The 17976-nt window shown below is 41.8% G+C and overlaps 2 protein-coding genes across 2 annotated transcripts in view; one reads left to right on the top strand and one right to left on the bottom strand.

Annotated features, from left to right (window-relative positions):
• DBX1 (developing brain homeobox 1) overlaps nt 1–1891 on the top strand; it is a 59217-nt gene extending 57326 nt beyond the window's left edge. The window contains 2 exon segments of the mRNA XM_014309615.2: nt 1–121; nt 438–1891. The exon segment at nt 1–121 is cut by the window's left edge and continues 23 nt beyond it. Of these exon segments, the coding sequence (XP_014165090.1) occupies nt 1–121; nt 438–821 (505 nt within the window). The 3' untranslated portion in view covers nt 822–1891.
• Nucleotides 1892–8744: 6853 nt separating this feature from the next.
• Nucleotides 8745–17976, bottom strand: part of NAV2 (neuron navigator 2) — a 208929-nt gene continuing 199697 nt past the window's right edge. The window contains exons 35-40 of the mRNA XM_005427370.3: nt 17420–17574; nt 16885–16956; nt 16211–16407; nt 15915–16033; nt 12613–12816; nt 8745–12384 (exon numbers count right to left, since the gene is read on the bottom strand). Of these exons, the coding sequence (XP_005427427.1) occupies nt 12259–12384; nt 12613–12816; nt 15915–16033; nt 16211–16407; nt 16885–16956; nt 17420–17574 (873 nt within the window). The 3' untranslated portion in view covers nt 8745–12258. The remainder of the gene's footprint in view (nt 12385–12612; nt 12817–15914; nt 16034–16210; nt 16408–16884; nt 16957–17419; nt 17575–17976) is intronic.

Genomic DNA, 17976 nt, shown 5'->3' with positions numbered 1-17976 from the left:
CCGCGCCGTCTTCTCGGACGTGCAGCGCAAGGCGCTGGAGAAGATGTTCCAGAAGCAGAAGTACATCAGCAAGCCCGACAGAAAGAAGCTGGCGGCCAAGCTGGGCCTCAAGGACTCGCAGGTGAGAGGGCTGGGGGTGTGTGGGGATCCCCCACTGGCCGGGGGCAGGTCGAGAGAAGCAGCGGGGAAGGGGATGGGGGCAGGGAGAACAGCCAAAGCGGGTTACAGGCGGTCAGCAGAGCCAAAAATGTCACCATTCCCAGCTGGGTAAATAGAACCAGCCTGATTGCCCCTGAGCTCTCTCCTAGGCTCCTCCAAAGATCAGATTCTGTGCCTCCTGTTAGCTTTGTGCAGGGTTTTGAGGATGCAGCCAAAGCCACTTTTTCTGGTGCCTGTTTCACTGAACCGTTTCACTTCTTTGCTGCTTTGTCCCCCAGGTGAAGATCTGGTTCCAGAACAGGAGGATGAAATGGAGGAACTCCAAAGAAAGAGAGCTCCTCTCCTCTGGTGGCTGCAGAGAACAGACCCTCCCCACCAAGTTCAACCCTCACCCAGACCTCAGTGATGTAGGCAAGAAGTGTTCAGGAGAGGAGGAGGAGGAGGAGGAGGAGGAAGTTCCCCCTGTGTGCCCGCCCAGCCCCCAGCACCCCCTGAGCTACCACCAGTCCCCAGAACATCTGCACCTGAGGGACAGACTGGACTCCCAGATGTCTCCTTCTCCATCCCATTCCAGCAGCCCCAGCAAACCCTCAGACTTCTCAGACTCAGAGGAAGAGGATGATGAAGGGGAAGAAGAAGAGGAGGAGATAACAGTATCTTAGATCACTTGCCTCCCCCTACCATCACACGAGGACACTGCAAAGATGTAAATAAACCAGAGTGCTATAAATTGAAGAGGTGCTGTCCCACCCCAATGTCCACATGCTTCTTCAGTGCAGGTTCTTTATCACAATAGCTGCAAGGCTTCCTTCTCACTGGTATTCCTCATTTGTTGCCCTGGGTAGAGCTTTTCATGTTCATGATATCTGCCCAACTTTTCACAACTCTCTCTGCTTAGCAATCAATAGTTGCTCAATTAGCAAAAAACAGACAACAGGCAGCTCCTGGCTGTACAGCAGGGAGGAAAGGGAAATTTCCCTGTAGGAAAGGAAACTTCTTCCCCCAGATAAAAAAAAATATTCAAAAATACAATATAGACAGCATGACAATTTCTATTAGCATTCAAATGAATTTCCAGCTACCATATTACTTCAGCTGCTACTGAAGATTTGTCTGATCTAGCAACACTTTCTTCCAAAATAAATAACCTTGAGGGACCCAGAGCAAGCTCTGCCTCCCTCCTCACCCCAAATGGCACCATGCTTGTGCAACAAATCCATCAAAATCCCTGGAATGACTTTGAAGGTATAGTGCAAGCATGCCCTCTGTAATGGAGATCTTATATATTTATGATTTTTGTCTTAATTTATTCATCAGTATTGTGTTCAAAGCACTGTCTAACCCACCTTCTTGCCTATGTTTGTGCTTATTTTCCACTTTGCTTCTCATATCCATGGTGTGGACAGAGGAAAGTGGATACATCTCTTTGATTTTTAACTGAACTTTGCTGTCTTTGCACAGCTTATATGAACTGTACACTATTTTGTACATTTACTCTGTATGGGTGTTTTATACCAAGGTTATTGTCAATGATTATAACAACGGCTCAACAATGCTTCTCTCTTTTATTTTGATTAAATGACAGTTAAACTACAGGTGAATGCAGCTGTGTAATTGTGTAACTTATAAAGAAACACTTTTATTTTGTATTTTACCATGTACAGACTCTAAATATGTATATAGATTAAAGTGGATGATTGTCAAATAAAAAAAAAAGTAGATTTCCAAATTTGATCATTTGGTAGTACGTGGTTCTAGATAACAGGTTGTTGTAGTTTGTGTCTGGGAGAGGAATCTACCTTATTAGTGATTCAATAAGAATTTATCAGTGCCTAATTAAGCGACTTTACAAGAATATCTACCTGCCTTTTAGCTGGGGAGCAACTCTCCACACATCACTGGGATACTACAGTTTATAGACTGGGAGCAGGTAATTAACTAATTAATTCTTACAGGGTAGAGAAACAGAATGGAAGAGATAAACTTAACTCTTCAGCCTCAAGTCCAGCCAAGGATCATTACTGTAACACCAGGCAAATCCTTAACCACCCACCTGCTTTTTGTTTTTACATTTCTGTGATACACTACAGAAATATCAGTGGGTTTTGCCCTGCATACAGGTAGCAGAGTTTTTCTGAAACAGAGATTTCATTACAAAACTGCATTTCTTTTCTGCCCCATGATCTTAATGCCCACCATTCATAACACACCAAAACAAAAGAAACAAATGCAGCAGATGTCCCCTGGATCCAGATCTCCCTCTGTGAGAGGAGAGCTCTCTCCACTGCCACAGCCACAAGGGAAGGTGTGAAAGGAAGAAGAGACCTACAAAAGTCGTCTAGTCCAGCTTCAAGGCTGGCCAAAAATCAAAAGTGCTATTAAAGGGCATTGTCCAAAAGCCTCCTGAACGTTGCTAGGCACAGGACATGACTGCCCCCTGCTAGAAAAGCTGTTCCAGGTCTTCAACCTCTTTCCAATTGGACACATCTGAGCTGGGACACATTGTCACATTTCTCATCTTCCACCTCTCTGGCACCTTGAAGCCATTAGCAATTGATAACATACAGGTGGAATGGAAAAAGAGATGGAAAAGACACAGACTGTATTTATCCCACAAAACACAGCGAAACAGCAAAAGGGCTTGTTGGGTTTGGGTTTGTTGTGCTGTTGTTTTGCAAAACAAAAGCTAAACAAGGGATTCCCTCACTGCTTCCCATGGGCAGGCAGGTGTTCAGCCTCCCCATCACACAGAATGGCTACTTGGGAACACAAACCCCATTGCTCCAAACATCCCTCCTCTTCCTCCTTCCCCCCACTTTATACACTGACCATGATTCCACGTGTCTGGAATGTCCCTGTGGTCGCTGGGGTCCCCTGTCCTGGCTGTGTCCCCTCCCACCCTCCCAGACACCCCCAGCTCCCTCACCAGTGGGGTTCACAGAAAGCAGAGAAGGCCTTGGCTCTGTGCAGCAACAACAGCAAAAACATCTCTGTGCGATCAACATTATTGTTAATGTCTAAACTATTATTAATTCAGCACAAATCCAAAGTACAGCTCCTTACCAGCCACTGAAAGAAAACTTAACTCTGCCCCAGCCAAAACCAGCACATCCAGTAAGCATAAGGCTGTAGTTAAACAACTTATAAAGAACTTATTCAAAACACAGCTTGTTTTTAAATCCAGTGGCTGCTCCAGAGAACACAGATGCCATCACACATACTACAACACTCTAGAAAGGAACTAGATAAGAATATTGTTCCAAAATAAGAACAGGTATTGCTTGTACAAACCCTCCCAATTCATTGCTCAGCAGAAACTGCTGATCTTCTTATACCTCTGCTCTCTGCACTTTCTCTGCACTAGAAATGCTATAAAAAATAACTTTTTAAGACCGCTTCTTTCAGCATGAGGGCTATTACATCTTACACTGCTAGACAAATAGCCTTACTAAAGGGAAAATATAATGGAATTGCCATTTAACAGGGAAAAATCCTTACCCAAAATGTGACATTTATTAATCCTGTGGGAATCAGAAAAATAGAAACTTCCACAGACACAGAAGAGTTTAATTTGCAGCCTTAGGAGAAGCTTAGATTGATATAAAAATACAATACACAGACATTAAGTAGAAAAACAATAAACTTATGTTTCTATAGTTGTAAGAATATACCTTAAGTAAGAAACTATTTAAGTAAGATGATGAAAAGTTTATAGTGTAGTAATGTAATATTATGAAATAGGTTAGGAATTTAGAGGTTATAACAAAAGCATATGTGTACAGGTGAGACAGAATCCCATTAGGCAAAAGTATCCACAGTGCAGCAAAATTAAGTAAAAGTAGTAGGTTAGAAAAGCAAAATAAACCCTGTAGCAACTGTATTAATTTAGAAAGTTATATATTGTCTTATAACAAAGAACTTGTAATGACTCTTGAACTACAGCTGACAGCTTGCCCCTCTAAAATCTCCCAGCCTCTGAGACTGACGTTTATCTGAACAATAAATTGCTCTTAGCCCAAAAATAGTCCCATCCCTTCATTAAAAGCAGTGATAAAGTGTGATAAATCCTACACTTTATTTATTCTTTTCTCCTTTCAGAGTCTTTATTTTTTTTTTAATAGCAAAAAACCATTGTGTGACTACAAAGCACAAACATTTGAGATTCAGGGATACCTTAATATGAAATTAAAGGGCTTGTTTTTGTTTACCAGCAGCTGTCAGACTGCATCTGTGGCTGCAGAAAAGGGGCCTCCTTCTCCATATAAAATAAAAAGATAAAATAAAATAAAATAAAATAAAATAAAATAAAATAAAAATAAAAAAAATAAAATATAAAATAAAATAAAATAAAATAAAATAAAATAAAATAAAATAAAATAAAATAAAATAAAATAAAATAAAACAAACATCTTTTGAAGAACACCTGTCATCCAGGAACGTTTGAACATTACAATAACCTTGAAGATGTTAAGTAGAGCACACGATGCAAGACCAGAGTTTCCAGAGTTTCCAGAAGCCACCAGCAAGGACATCTTCATGGCTCCTGTGCTTTAGAACCAAGATTGAATTGATACAACTAAATTATGTTCTTCAGGTTCCAGAGCCCACAGCAGCACCACTTTCCCAGCCCACATGCCAGGATTCAAGGCCTGGGAAGCCCAGCAGAGTGGGGCCTCACAGGAGTGCCTTTACTTGACATGCACAAGTGCCAGGTGTGCTGCTTTACCTGATTTTCCCTCCCGTGCAACCAGCAAAGAGCTGAAATACTTCATAAAATCATACAACAGCCCAGGTTGGAAGACATCTGGAAAGATCCTTGGGTCCTGCTTTATGTGGGAAAGCGAATCTAGGTAAGGACTGTTTCCCTGTTCAACCATATTTTGGAAAACCTCTATCAATGTGGACTCTACCGTATCCTTGAGGAGGTTGTTCCACAGAATGATTGTTCTTTCTGTAAAAAAACCCCTGTGATAGCAAGATAAAACCTCTCCTGGTGCAACCTGTGCCCATTGTTTCTTGTCTTCTCCATGTGGCTCCTTGTGAAAAGAGAGCATCCGTCCCCTCCTTGGCTGCCCTTTAGGTACTGAAGTCCTGCCATGAGGTCCTTGACAAGTTTTCTTCAGGAGGAGACCCAACTGCTTCAGTTTTTCTTCACAGGACATGTTCTCATACCCCTCCTAGGTTTAGCCAAGCTTAGCCTTGCTAAATACAACTTTGTACACCCCACCAAGGTTCTTATACTCCTTGATGGTATTTGGCCCCCTTCCCATGGTCAGTATTTATCTTTTTTTGGTTTTTTTTGGTGTTTAAGCACATCCCAGAGCTCCCTGCTAAGCCAGGGTGATCTCTTGCTCTGCTTTCTCCCTGGCCCTTTGCAGGGGTGGGCTGCTCCTGAGTAACTCCCAGCCCTTAAAGCTGCTTGTGCTCCCCACGGATGCTTCCCACAGACCCTCACAGCTGGGCTCTGAGCACATGGAATTTTCAGGAGTGGAAGTTTCTGTGCTTCTGAAATCCAGGGGTTTTGTCCTGTCAGCTGTCTTCAGTGTTCCTAGCAGGATCTGAAACTTCACAATGTTGTTATCATTATATCCAAGGCCACCACTGATAGTTATGCAGTAAAGTAAATATTGTCAGGTAGGTTGTGAGCACTAAATCCAGCCAGCAATGGGCTGTTCTGGGTGAGCATGTCCAGCATCTGCAGCAGGAAGCATTTCTCAGAGCTTTCCAGGATCCTCTTGGATGATTTGGGCACTCCTGTGCAGACATAGATTGTTCAACAGTCAGGACTGATTTGGGGCTGGAGGTTGGTGGTCTGGCAGAAAGTGCGAGGCTGAAAATTGTGCAATAACATCGTCAGGAATCCTGTTGTGGATGAGGTTTAGTGGCTCACCCAGATCTGAGCTCATGAGCTTGTTCCTTCCCCCCTGGGCTTGGGCTTTGTGTCCTGACTCCTCTTTTGCACTGGGTGGTGCTGGTTCATCACAATCCCGATGGAAAGGCACTCAGGCCTGGCGAGGGAGGCACCAAATGCTGTTTGTTAGAGAGAACACTGCAAGGTGGGAACAGCAGAGACAACCTGCTGTCCCTTAGATGCTGAGCAGTGTCGCAGACAACTTTTATGAAAAATCCTTTCCTTAGGATTTTTCCTCCTGAGAAGCTGAGAGGCCTCAGGAACAAAATGTGAACAATGGTTATCTGCTGCTGTGGAATGCAAGAGGTGCATCTGTGATTGGTCTCATGTGGTTGTTTCTAATTAATGGCCAATCACAGTCAGCTGTATGGGACTCTGTCCGAGACACAAGCTTTTGTAGTCACTCCTTTTTCTATTCTTAGCTAGCCTTCTGATGAAACCTTTTCTTCTATTCTTTTAGTATCGTTTTAATGTAATATATATCATAAAATAATAAATCAGCCTTCTGAAACATGGAGTCAGCTCCTTGTCTCTTCCCCAATCCGAAAACCCCTGTGAACACGGTCACAGCACAGCACCCACACACAGCATCCCGGCCACCCCACCCACGGGTGTGGGCATCCAAGGTGTTACAGGAGGGGTTTTCTCACAGCAGAAGGACTCTGTTAACCCTTTCTGCTGTCAGACAGAAAGGATGTACCCATGAGCCCTTCTTGCTGCATGGCTGGACAAAGCCAAGGACACACAGATGGCTCAGCCCCGTGCCCAGCAGGAACTGCTTGTCTCTGTTAGAGTGGCCTGAGCTGGACAAGGGCTCTGTGCATCACAGCCCAGCTCTGGAGGCCAGCTTGTCCTCAGGGCAGAGCAGCACAGCACAGTCCTGGCCACACTCAGGCTCCCTGACATGCAGAGCACCAGATCCTTGACCTACAAAGGGCTTTCAGTCAGGATCTCAGTGGAAGCACGACCTCTTCCCATCTGCCTGTGGATCCCATCTCATGTAAGATCCTTCAGACCTCCTAACTGGCTAGCCCCACATGGGTGAACTTCCTGGAGGAGAAATTACCTATATTTAGCCAGAGCATGGTCTCCACCCCCTGTAACATCTCTCAAGCCTCTGAGCAAATCAGAAATACCTGTGACTGAGCAAGCTGCCCTGTAACATCTCTCAAGCCTCTGAGCAAACTGCCGTCACAGAAAATGCCCCAGCTCATTGCAGGGGCTTGGACTAGATGACCTCTAAAGGTCCTTTCCAGCCCAAACCATGAGGAACATGGATTTCTGTGTGTGGCTAAACCAGCCAAGATGATGATGGGGAAGGATTTGCCTACAGTCAGCCCCACTGCCAAGGGGGAAGCTGTCCTCAGCTGCTGTGCTCTGCTCTAACCCCCAAAAGCCCAGATTAAACATCCACATTAGAAACCACAGAAATCAAAGTGAGAATCCTGGGCATCAGGTAAGTGGTGAAAGGGACAGAAAGTGAGGAATGCAGGATGGGAGCCTGCAGGGTATCAGGAGCAATTCCCTCGCTGGTTCTTGAAGAGAATACTCCAGAGTACCAGTGGAAAAGGGCAGAGGAATGAGAAAGGTGTAAATACATGTCACATGCTGCAGGCTGAGTTTACAGAATGACTCCAGAGAATTTCCCATTTCCACTGCAGAAAGGAAGTCAGCACTGATCCTATGGCACTGAGAAATGATGAGATGGATCCAGGAAGAACATAAATTGAAACAGGATGTTGGAAACAAAAAAAAAGTAGGAAAATAAAGGTTAAAGAGAAGATGAGGCAAAGAAAAGTCAAGATAAGTGTAGATAAGACAGTGTGCATAGAGCAGAGAAAAGAATAATGCAGGCAAGGGACAGGGCAGCCAAAAAAGGAAAGGAAGGGAAGAATTCCTGAGAGATAATAAGTATGTTGGCAGTCCAGTATTCAAAAATTGTCCAGGATCATGGCTGAAGCATTTTCCAGGACCAAGTCTAGGACATGCACTTCTGTGAATCAAAGGAAGTTTACAGAACACAGAAAAATGTGCTTGAGCATGTCCAAGGCAATTCTGCCTGGAAAACTGCTGTGGAGGACAGACAGCGCCCACATTACAGACCATTTAGAGTCATTCTGGGATTGAACAAACAATCATCAGTTCTCAGCAGAGCTTCTCTTTCTATTTTCTTTGAAATTTTCTACACGTGAATATGTCCTACCAACATTAATCATTCAAACAGGTGATAAGTGGACAAGGAACTATCAAACAAGAAACATGAAGAAGTAAGTCTCCAGGAAAAACAACCCAAACTCCCTAGATTTTAAGTGCAGAGGTCTTTGCATTTATCCTTTTTGAATAGAGAAGTTTTTGTTTTAGTCAGAGTATTTATTTGTCATGAGGATAATAGTTTCGTACATGTGCAATCATTACTGTATAACCATAATGTCTCTATCAAATGGGTGAAGAGAAAATTGGAATACTGTGTGGAATGTGAAAGTTGTGCAGAGGGGTGGGAGATGCCCCTGGAAACATTCCAGGCTAGACTGCATGGACAGGTGAGGGCTGTTGGCACCTCCTCACCACCACCTCATAAATCCAACAAAACCAAAGGAGTGAACCCCATGATCTGCAAAGGAAAAATTATAAAATGGTGATTAGGAAGGGATAAAAAGTTCTGGGAAGCCACAAATCTGAATAAATAAGCATCAATTTTATTGAATCATGAATAATTTAAGACTGGTACAATCATCAGCTTTTTTCTCCATGACACGGGGTGGGGAAGGGGTAGAAACAGGGAGAGTGAGAAAGGGGAGGCATGATCTCAAACAGACCATTCACAAATTCCAATCCTAAATGAGAACTGAAAATTAAATAGGGAGAGGAGCAAATGGAAAACATCATAAACGTACACAAAATACTCAGTTCCTAGTTTTCTCTTTAAAAATGGCTAGAAAAAATTCATCAAAATGCAGCACTTTTAATCAAATATTTACATTTCTATGTTACAATGAAAAAATGTACATCTTATAGAACATATTTCATAAACTGTTCCACTGGAAACGACTAGATCAAAACAGCAACCTTCCATTTAATATCAACAAAGATTTTTTTGCTTTGTTTTTGTATATTATTTTTTTCTTGAAAGAAAATTGCCACATTTAGACAAGATTTCATACACATAATATCGAAGTTAAGCATCAACAATGAAATATCAAGTTTGCTTCTTTCAAAATGTACAAAAAGGCTAACCAACCCCCTCCCTCCCCTTCCCCAAATAAACCACATCTCATTTATGGCCTGTATCATTCTTGGCAGTTCTGAAGGAAAAAAAATGGTTTATTCTCTCAATTTATAACTCAACACGAATGTTGCATAGAATCTTGCATTTCTTGTTGATATTTTTTTAAACAAGCCAACTTTGTAAGGAGGAGAAAAAAGGAAAAAAGAAAAAAAAAAAGGAAGTGTTTTGAAAAAGCCTTAAATGAGAAGAAAGTCACCTAAAGAAAGCGTTAATCTATGAAAAGTCTTGATAAAAACTAAGACATGTGCACAACAGGTAACCCTGCTTCCCGAAGTTTCAGAAAAGACATGGAATATTGTGATGCTCAGAATGACTAGCCTATTCAAAATTGCCTCTCTCACTTTAAGCCAAGCTAGTGTCAATAAAAAAGAAGAGATAATAGAAACTTCTTCCTGAGCTTAAGCACAGGATTAAACATGACAAAAAAAATACCCCATTCCCCACAAATAAAACACTACTTTAAACATGTCTTTTAGCACTCAGTTAAAGGTCAACCGAGACATTTTCTAGGATATTAAGTCCATTTAAAGCCCTAGCCCTGCAACTGGATTTTTTTTACAGGCACATGCTCTGTCTGCATGGATTCAGTTGGGGGATTACGTACCAAAATTCACAGTAGTAGCAGGTAAAGTCAGTGCTGGGAAGCAGAATTGTCAAGACTACTGGAAAAATTAACTTCTCTCAAACTCATCATCAGCATGCTATGGATTTGAGTCCATACAGATCTAACCCATTTTTTACAGTACCAAGAACTGGATTAGGAAAATTGGCTGAGTAACCTTTGTTATTCCATTCAGTGAAATAATGAAATCAGAGTTCATAAGGTTAAAACAGTAACAACACCAAGCTCTTCCCCCCATCATTAAAATATTTAAATTTTTCCTTTTACAATATTTTTCTTTAAAAAAAAAAAGTCATCAGCACTTAAAAGTTGTAACAGGAGCAGATTCAAGACCAGCTTAGTAAGACAAAGTACAGTTATATTACAGAAAGTCATGAGGTATAATAAAACCATCCTCTCAAGCTGAGCCATAGAAGCATGAACTTGTTTGTTATGGTCCTTTAAAGTAAGATTTCTTTCTGTACATTGAAAAACCAGCATATTCCTGTAATTTATTAGAGTTGAAAAGCCTCTTTGTCCCTTCTGCATGGATAAAACAGCTCTTCAGTGATTTGTTAGCTGGGGATTGATATGAACCTGAAACGTTATCTCATTTCCCTCCTTTTTTTGTCACATTTAAACAAATTCTAGTATCTCATACAAACAATATTCACAGCAACTTATGATATTTCAAGAGATGACTTTAGCCCTGTTTCTTTAAATAAAATCCCATAATATACAGCACTAATTTAATCAAACACAATTAGTACAAAATAAGGCATCGCTTTTAAAAGTCAGCACCAGAGGAGAGCTGGAAAGGCTCGTACGGATCCCTCCTGAGGAGTGAGGTGTTGGCTGAGGTACAGCTGATGTGCTGGGGGGGATGGTGTCACCAGGAAAGTGCAACTCTTTGGGAGGTGTTCTTGTTCCCCAGCACAAGTACAAGCCTGAACACTGATCGTGTAGGTGTGTGCGTTCACAGAGGAGGAGAAACCAAAGCAGGTTCACAGCTCCGCCACAACTCAAAAGCATGGCACAGCTAAACTCAGAAGACACAGTACTCAGTACCTTATCTTTTTTTTTCCAGACCTGAATACTGCTGAAATGCTATTTTTTTTTTAAACTTTGCAATTAAAAAGAAAATTAATGGAAATCTTGTCACCAGAGTAGCACTGGAACTGCCACAGAGCTGAATTTTAATTAACCCCCTTATGGTTGTGCTGATTGGAATGAAACCTCTGAACAAAACCCAAAGTTTTCTAAAAACAGCTGTCACATTTCATGGCAAGAATTAAAAACTGAAAGTCTGAGTCGTCCCTTTGCAGGGGTGTAGCTCACCTCTGTGTACAGAGCTCACCACGCCTGTGCACTGCCAAGGGTCCTTGGAGCTGCAGGACTCCATGGGGCACAGCCCTGCCACTGACTTCTGTGAAGGAGGGAAGCCCCCTCTCCTCAGGGTGGATTAGTGGGGTGTAAACACCACAGAAGTCAGCCCAGCTGGTGGTGTGGATGTAAGCGGGAAGAGAATTGGGCCCTGACTAGCAAAAGGCTACCTGATTTTTCATTTGTAGCAGGATTGATTGCTACACAGTGTTTGAAAAAAAACCTGATTTGTTCAGACTGTATACATATTTTTATATATTCCTATTTATATATATAATCTTTATAAACACACAATGAAAGAAAACCAAGGTCTCAGACTGGCAAGGAGAGCAGCGCTTTTTGTTTTAGTTTCTTTTTTTCCTTTTCTCTTTTTTAATATTTATTCAAGCTTCCTTGTTTTGCAGCTTTGCCTTCATTGAGTATTATTAGGAGGCAAGAGATATTGTTATAGCACCAGAACTATATGAAGCTGAGTTTAACCCACAAAGCTGATTGGTAAAAGTCCAGCCCTCACGTAAATGTGTTTGGTCAGAAGCAGCATAGGCAAATATTCCCTCTCCCCTCTCCTTCCAGACAGTACATGGCACAAAGCTGCTTGCTTCACAGCTGTGAAACTGCCCCTCACCCCAGTCCCTTCAACTTGGTAATGATGATTATTTTTAACATCTTCAGGATCTTAGGCATGAGAGCTTACAGCAACTAAAAAGAAGGAAACAAAGGAGTAGTGCAGTTCTCATCATCGTCAAAAGAAAAACAATAAAAAGGTCACTTGGGTTGCCTGCACCCAGGTTCAAGATTGCTCCAAGTGTCTTGTTCTTGCAGCTCTTAATACTGAGATCCCAGCCCAGGAACGTGTTCTTTCCATCAGTCGGTGATCAGGGCTCTTGCCAAGAGGAAACAGCTTCTGTCTGAGGGAGATCACAACGTGGACTCCAGAGAGGAATCCAGGATGTCATCGTGATGGCTGTTGCTGTTGGAGTCGCTGTCGTAACTCTGGGGACTGGAATAGTTGGCTGCCTCCTGGAGTCTCATTAGCATGTTCATCTGCAGAGCCAAGGAAGTTCATGATTATTTGTATTTTGAGGTAGGAACATCAACTCCACATGACAGCTACAGCAGCGTTGGCTTTGCCAGCGGGCAAGGAAGGAAAGGGAGGAACGAGCAGGGGCAACAACACTGAGATTCAGAACAGAGGTCTGACTGTGATTTACTGGGATTTCCCTAGAAACAAGGCAAATGAAAGAGTTCTGCTGTTCAGAAATGGGAGCTTACCAGAGGATCTCCTTCAGCATCACTCACTGGAACTTGTTTGCTGGTGGAGCCTTCCCGGGACACGGAGAAGCCATCGAAGCCCACGTCCTCAGGCCTCAGCTGGAGCAGGGGAGGCCACTCATGGTGCTGGGGGCTGGCTGCCCAGGGGTAGGTGTCCATGACCCACTTGGCAGGATCCTCCCAGGGCGCTCTCCTCCCATACAACTGAAAGAGCACAAAGCCACGTCAAACATTCCAACCACCTCAGCCACTGCCTACCTAACCAAAATGAACGTGCCATGGTTCTTGTGCTGCAGGGAACGCTTGGCAAGCAGGACTGAATGTGAGAGTTTCCTTACCCTAAACACACACAAAGCCCTTTGTCATGGCACTGATTTGGAAGGAGCTGACCACCTTCTCCAAGACTGCAGTGCCCTTCTCTTGGCACCAGCTGAAGGAAGAAATGCCTGAAAATAACATCACCTAATTAAGTCAACTTAAACAAGGTCAGCACACAAAAGAAGCCATCAGTGCTGACATCTGGATTGCACTGGCAGCTGCCTTACAAGCTGCCATCCATGGAATGTGGAGGAGGAAACGTGAGATCTGTCATCAGGCAAGAATGATGGATGTCAAGGCATAAAGTTTTCTGGTCAGATCTTTTTTGTGTTCAACCAGGAAAAAGCACCAGCAGCATTTGTCCATGCTCAGGCTCCTAAGCAGGCAAGTTCTGCTTCAAAAACATTCTTCTGGACAGAACAGACTGCACTACTGAATAATCCTAATGTATCCTCCCTGTTCTGTTCTATTTGTCTTAGCTAGACAACACATTCATTTGAATGCTTCATGACTTCCAAAAGCATAAATACAAGTGGCTTTAAAACATTTATTTCCACTTTATAAATATCACCATCAACATCCTTCAGCAACTGGTGCTTGTCTCTGACATTTTGTCACTGTCCCCTTCCTGTAAAAACAACGCTCTAGCAAAGAAATTCACCAGGTCTCTGATGGATCTAGGACTATCTCACTTTCCTCAATACTATTTCTCCATGGTATGTTTTTTGTGGGTTTAGATTTTGCATGCACAGAGTATTGAAGTGCTTTGAACACCAACCTGTGATGTGCTGTGGGGCAGGAGGGAGCAGAGGCTCCAGCAGATGGTGCTAGGCAATCTGAAACAGAGCCTCCTCCACAGCCCAGACCCTTCATCCCTCAGCCCTGCCACTTTATCTTCCCAGCTGCAAGATGGGGCCAACCAGATTTTCTATTTTAACCTTGTTCTCAAATTTACAATGATATGTGTCATTTGTATCATTTAGTGGTGAGGATTTTGTTTTCACATCTTTTCTCCTGCAAAACTCTGAGTGGATCTGAGCTCAGGAGAGATTAAATGACTCACCAACCATGGCAACCAGGTCTGTCCATCCCTCCCACTGGCACATTTTCCAGGGAGCAAGTCATGGGACAAGGATGGAACAGGTTGCTCCACAAAGCATAAAAAAAAATCACTGGAGTATGAGTGACAGTGGCAGGAAGCCACAGGGACTCTGTGTCCTCTTTTTGCTGGTGCTGCATTCTGTACTGATACACCAAGCACGAAGAACTTGGGTTTTATACAACCTTCTAATTTTCACATCCCTGTTTTGAAGAACAAAACAAGTCAGCTCCCATGGGAGCAATTATTGTAAGTATTCATTTGGTTTGTTTGTATTTGACCCAAAATAATTCTCTAAATGAGAAACTGAAATATAAAAATAGCTGAAAGCAGATCCACAGAGATCAGAGCAAAATTAGGAGTCCACCTTTCCTTTCTGGAAGGCAATTTCAGGAAAGAAGATGTGCTCTCAGAGGGGTCTTTGTGGGTGTGAGGAAGAGAAAACAGCCCCAGATGAAACCCACCTTTCTAGCATTAGCTTGTTCATTAGCACCACTCTGGCTACTCTTCAAATACTAAAGTGCATCTTCTTATCCATCAACCAAACAAAAGAGAAATTATTTAAATAGGGATGAATTAGTGCAATGTGGGGAAATGGGGCTGAAGGGTATAAAGAATTTAAAGCCCAGTGAGAGACTGAAGTCCTTACACCTGGAACACAAGGCACTCAAATACTCTAAGGAAAGATGGAGATACTGGGCAGAACAAGGAAGCAAAAGGATGGTTTTATCAATTACTCCCTCTCCACTTCCATTACTAATTTTTCAATGCTTTCCACATGTACTGATCAATGATATGAGAGCTCCAAAACCCAGTACAAGGAGCCCATCATTACTGTGAGTATCAGTTCTCTCCATTTCAAGAGCAAGTAAAATCACGTGCTCTCCTTTCTCTTGTTTTAGGTTGGAAAGATTCCTGGCTCCCATTACCTTCCTTTAAAACAAGTTTCATGTAAAATGGTTCTCCTGTTCTATTTCTAGCAAAGTTCCTGAGTGTGTTTTGTACTCCAGGACCTATTGTTTTCCTTATGGCTAAGAGTCTACCACAATTGTCCCAAAAAGAATGAGGTCTCCAAGTACTGGCAAATTTCAAATGGCAGCTGCCCAAATTGTATCCAAAACTTGGAGAATTCATGTATTTCACAACTTTTTAAGAAGCCATTAGTAAAAGATTAGTTCTAAACCATATTTTAAAGTAGGTGCTGCTGGGCTTATTCTGTGAACAAAGAGCTGGTTATTAACAAAAGTAATTTTTTCCCCTACCTAAATGGCAAGTCCATAGCAATTCTCTGCTGCAACAAGCTTCATATGGACAACAAAAACTATTCCAAATTGCCAGATTATGAATCAATTACTAAGCACAGACAGTCAGAGATTATTTCGCTTCATCCTCTGAAAGAATTATGAAGGAATCTACTAAAAAACCAATCTTAAATACTGAGAAGTAATCAAAATGTCACTGATACTGCTCCTGTCACTCACGTATACATTGTCTCCATGTAAAGCTTTGTTCCTATGCTGAAAGATCTGATTTCCAAAGGACAATCCTGTGTAACACAGTTAATGATGACAAGCCTATTTCTCTGATGCACAGGATAATTTGAAGGTGTGCTTTTGGAACTCAGTATTGAAAGGTATTTGTAGGTCTAACTCCCCCCACTCCAAACATCAACAGTTTGGCATCTAATCACTTCTTCCACTCTCTACTTCAAAAGTGCTTGAAGAGACTAATTCTGCCTGAAATTATTGACAACTCTGGTTACATTTTCATAGACATGCAGATATTCAACATGTAAGGTTGTATCTACAGAAAATGTTGCCACCACTGAGTTTTGTTGCCTTTTGAACAGATTCTAGACCTATGATTTTTCCCTTTGCCTGCTCACCTGTAGTCCTTCCCTTACTGCCTCCAGAAGATATGGAATGATGGAGTAGTTCCACAAGTCAGTGAACCAAACTCTAGAACCATCTACATCTATTGGACAGGAAAGGAAGAGCCGCGGACCTGGAGAGGGAAATTCAGATATTACACTCAAACCACAAGCACAGTAAGCATCAAAAATAGGGTGATGACATCTAAAAGTAGGGTTTTAAAGAAAGCCTTTTTTACATGACACAGCACAAGGAAGTATACAAGGAAATAAAATACATATATTTACATATGCCTGGGCAGAGTACTTACCAATAGTAACATCAGAGGAGCTGTGAGCCTCCAAGAATTTGTTCAGATGTTGCCAGACCTTGGGAATCCAATCAATAATCTTAACCAGCTCTGCATTCCTCATCCTGCCACTGATCTCTGTTTCAATCAGTTTTCTTCTCAGGAAGCGGCCGAGAAAGCCTTTGACTGGCTCAGTGTGGTTTGCACATAGCACCCATCTATGGCACAACACCAGAAATGGACTTTATTTCTCTTCCATTCCACTGAGGGTAACTATTCCTGACTACATTTCTCTTCTTCTTTCCTGATTATCAGGATCAAAATGGGCTATTCCAGTCATACATGTTTTTCAGCAAAAGTTACTTTGGAGTATTTCACTAGATGAGCCAATTTTTATTGTGCATTGTTTCAGCTCATTTCTCAATAATCTGCTTTGCCTAAATATTGTCTTACTGAAAATCTGGTAGAAAATCAAATATCTTAACAATCCTCTATAAAATCAAAGTTTTATGAACCCAGTTCCTTTAATGACAGCACCATAACCAAGCTGAACACGTCAGGGCAGCAACGAGGAATAAATGGCATTTCTCTCTCACTTTGCTATTTCAGCTGATAAGAACAATTTCAAATGACTCAGTAGCCATTACTCCTCTGCCAGCCCACAAACATAAACGAGAAACATGAATAAACAGTACCTGAAATTATGGTGAAGTTGAAGATTAGGTGTGGAGGAGGTTGCTTGGTTCATTGTTCCAATAATATACGGACTGTTGGGAGAAAAAAAATCAAGGAAATCAAACTTGTGAACTTTGAAAAACAAGTTTTAAGTAAAACCTGAACATTAAAAAAGATCATTCAAAACTCTTTTGTCAAAGAAGGTTTTGTAGTTACTTATCACCAAATTCTCTACTGAGATTCTATGAACATCAAATTCTGGAAGCAAACCAGAAGTCCCAAAACAGGACCTTCCACTACAAATGGGGTTTTACGACTAATGATCTACATCATGAAGCAAATACAACTCATTTTAAATTACTTATTTCAGAAAAATAGATTATTCTATGAAGGAAAAAAGCACTGAAGCACTGTCCACAATATGGACAACCTGTTCATCTTCCTCCACATTACTAAATTAATGTAGACTTTGGTTTTGTGTGATTGGATTTTGCAAGAGCAGTGCTCTGAGTACAGGATTAACATTTGCAATGTGTTCTGATACTATTTCTTTACCATTTGTGGTACTTGCAGTTTAGGAGTCCATTAAAGATCTCTCCTAGGGAGCTAACATGGTGCAAATTATCCAAAATGATGACAAGAGGCATATCCACAGCATTATTTTCACTGTTGCACTGGTCTGCCAGGTTGGACAGGTACTGGCGGAGTTCCTGCAAAGCAGATATAAAGAAAAGAAGCAAAAAATAATTCTTTTCTTCACATTTCTTAAAAAATCAATTAAGATAAATAAGCTTGGTAACAAAATCTAAAGCAAAATACTCTGACATCTAACAAATCACATTTCTCATTAACAATTTCTCATTTTCCATGAGAAAACCCAAGATATGGTTTTCTTTCTCTTTTGTAGGTTATGCTGAAGACTCAGAGACTGTGCCAGAAATCCTGTGTGAGATAAGGGCTTAAGGAGGGGTAATATTTTGTAACTTAGCTTGTGTTTTTTATTCATCAATGTCAGACCTAAGAGGTCTGAAACATATTTTTATTTCTTTTCAGGAACTTGATCAACTCTCCCCATACCAAGCCAAACTCTGCATTCCAGCTAGATTTGTTGT

This window comes from Geospiza fortis, unplaced genomic scaffold, assembly GCF_000277835.1.
Source record: "Geospiza fortis unplaced genomic scaffold, GeoFor_1.0 scaffold165, whole genome shotgun sequence".
NCBI lineage: Eukaryota > Metazoa > Chordata > Aves > Passeriformes > Thraupidae > Geospiza > Geospiza fortis.
Note: the sequence above shows the minus strand (reverse complement) of the source record. Positions and strands in the feature narration are given on the sequence as shown.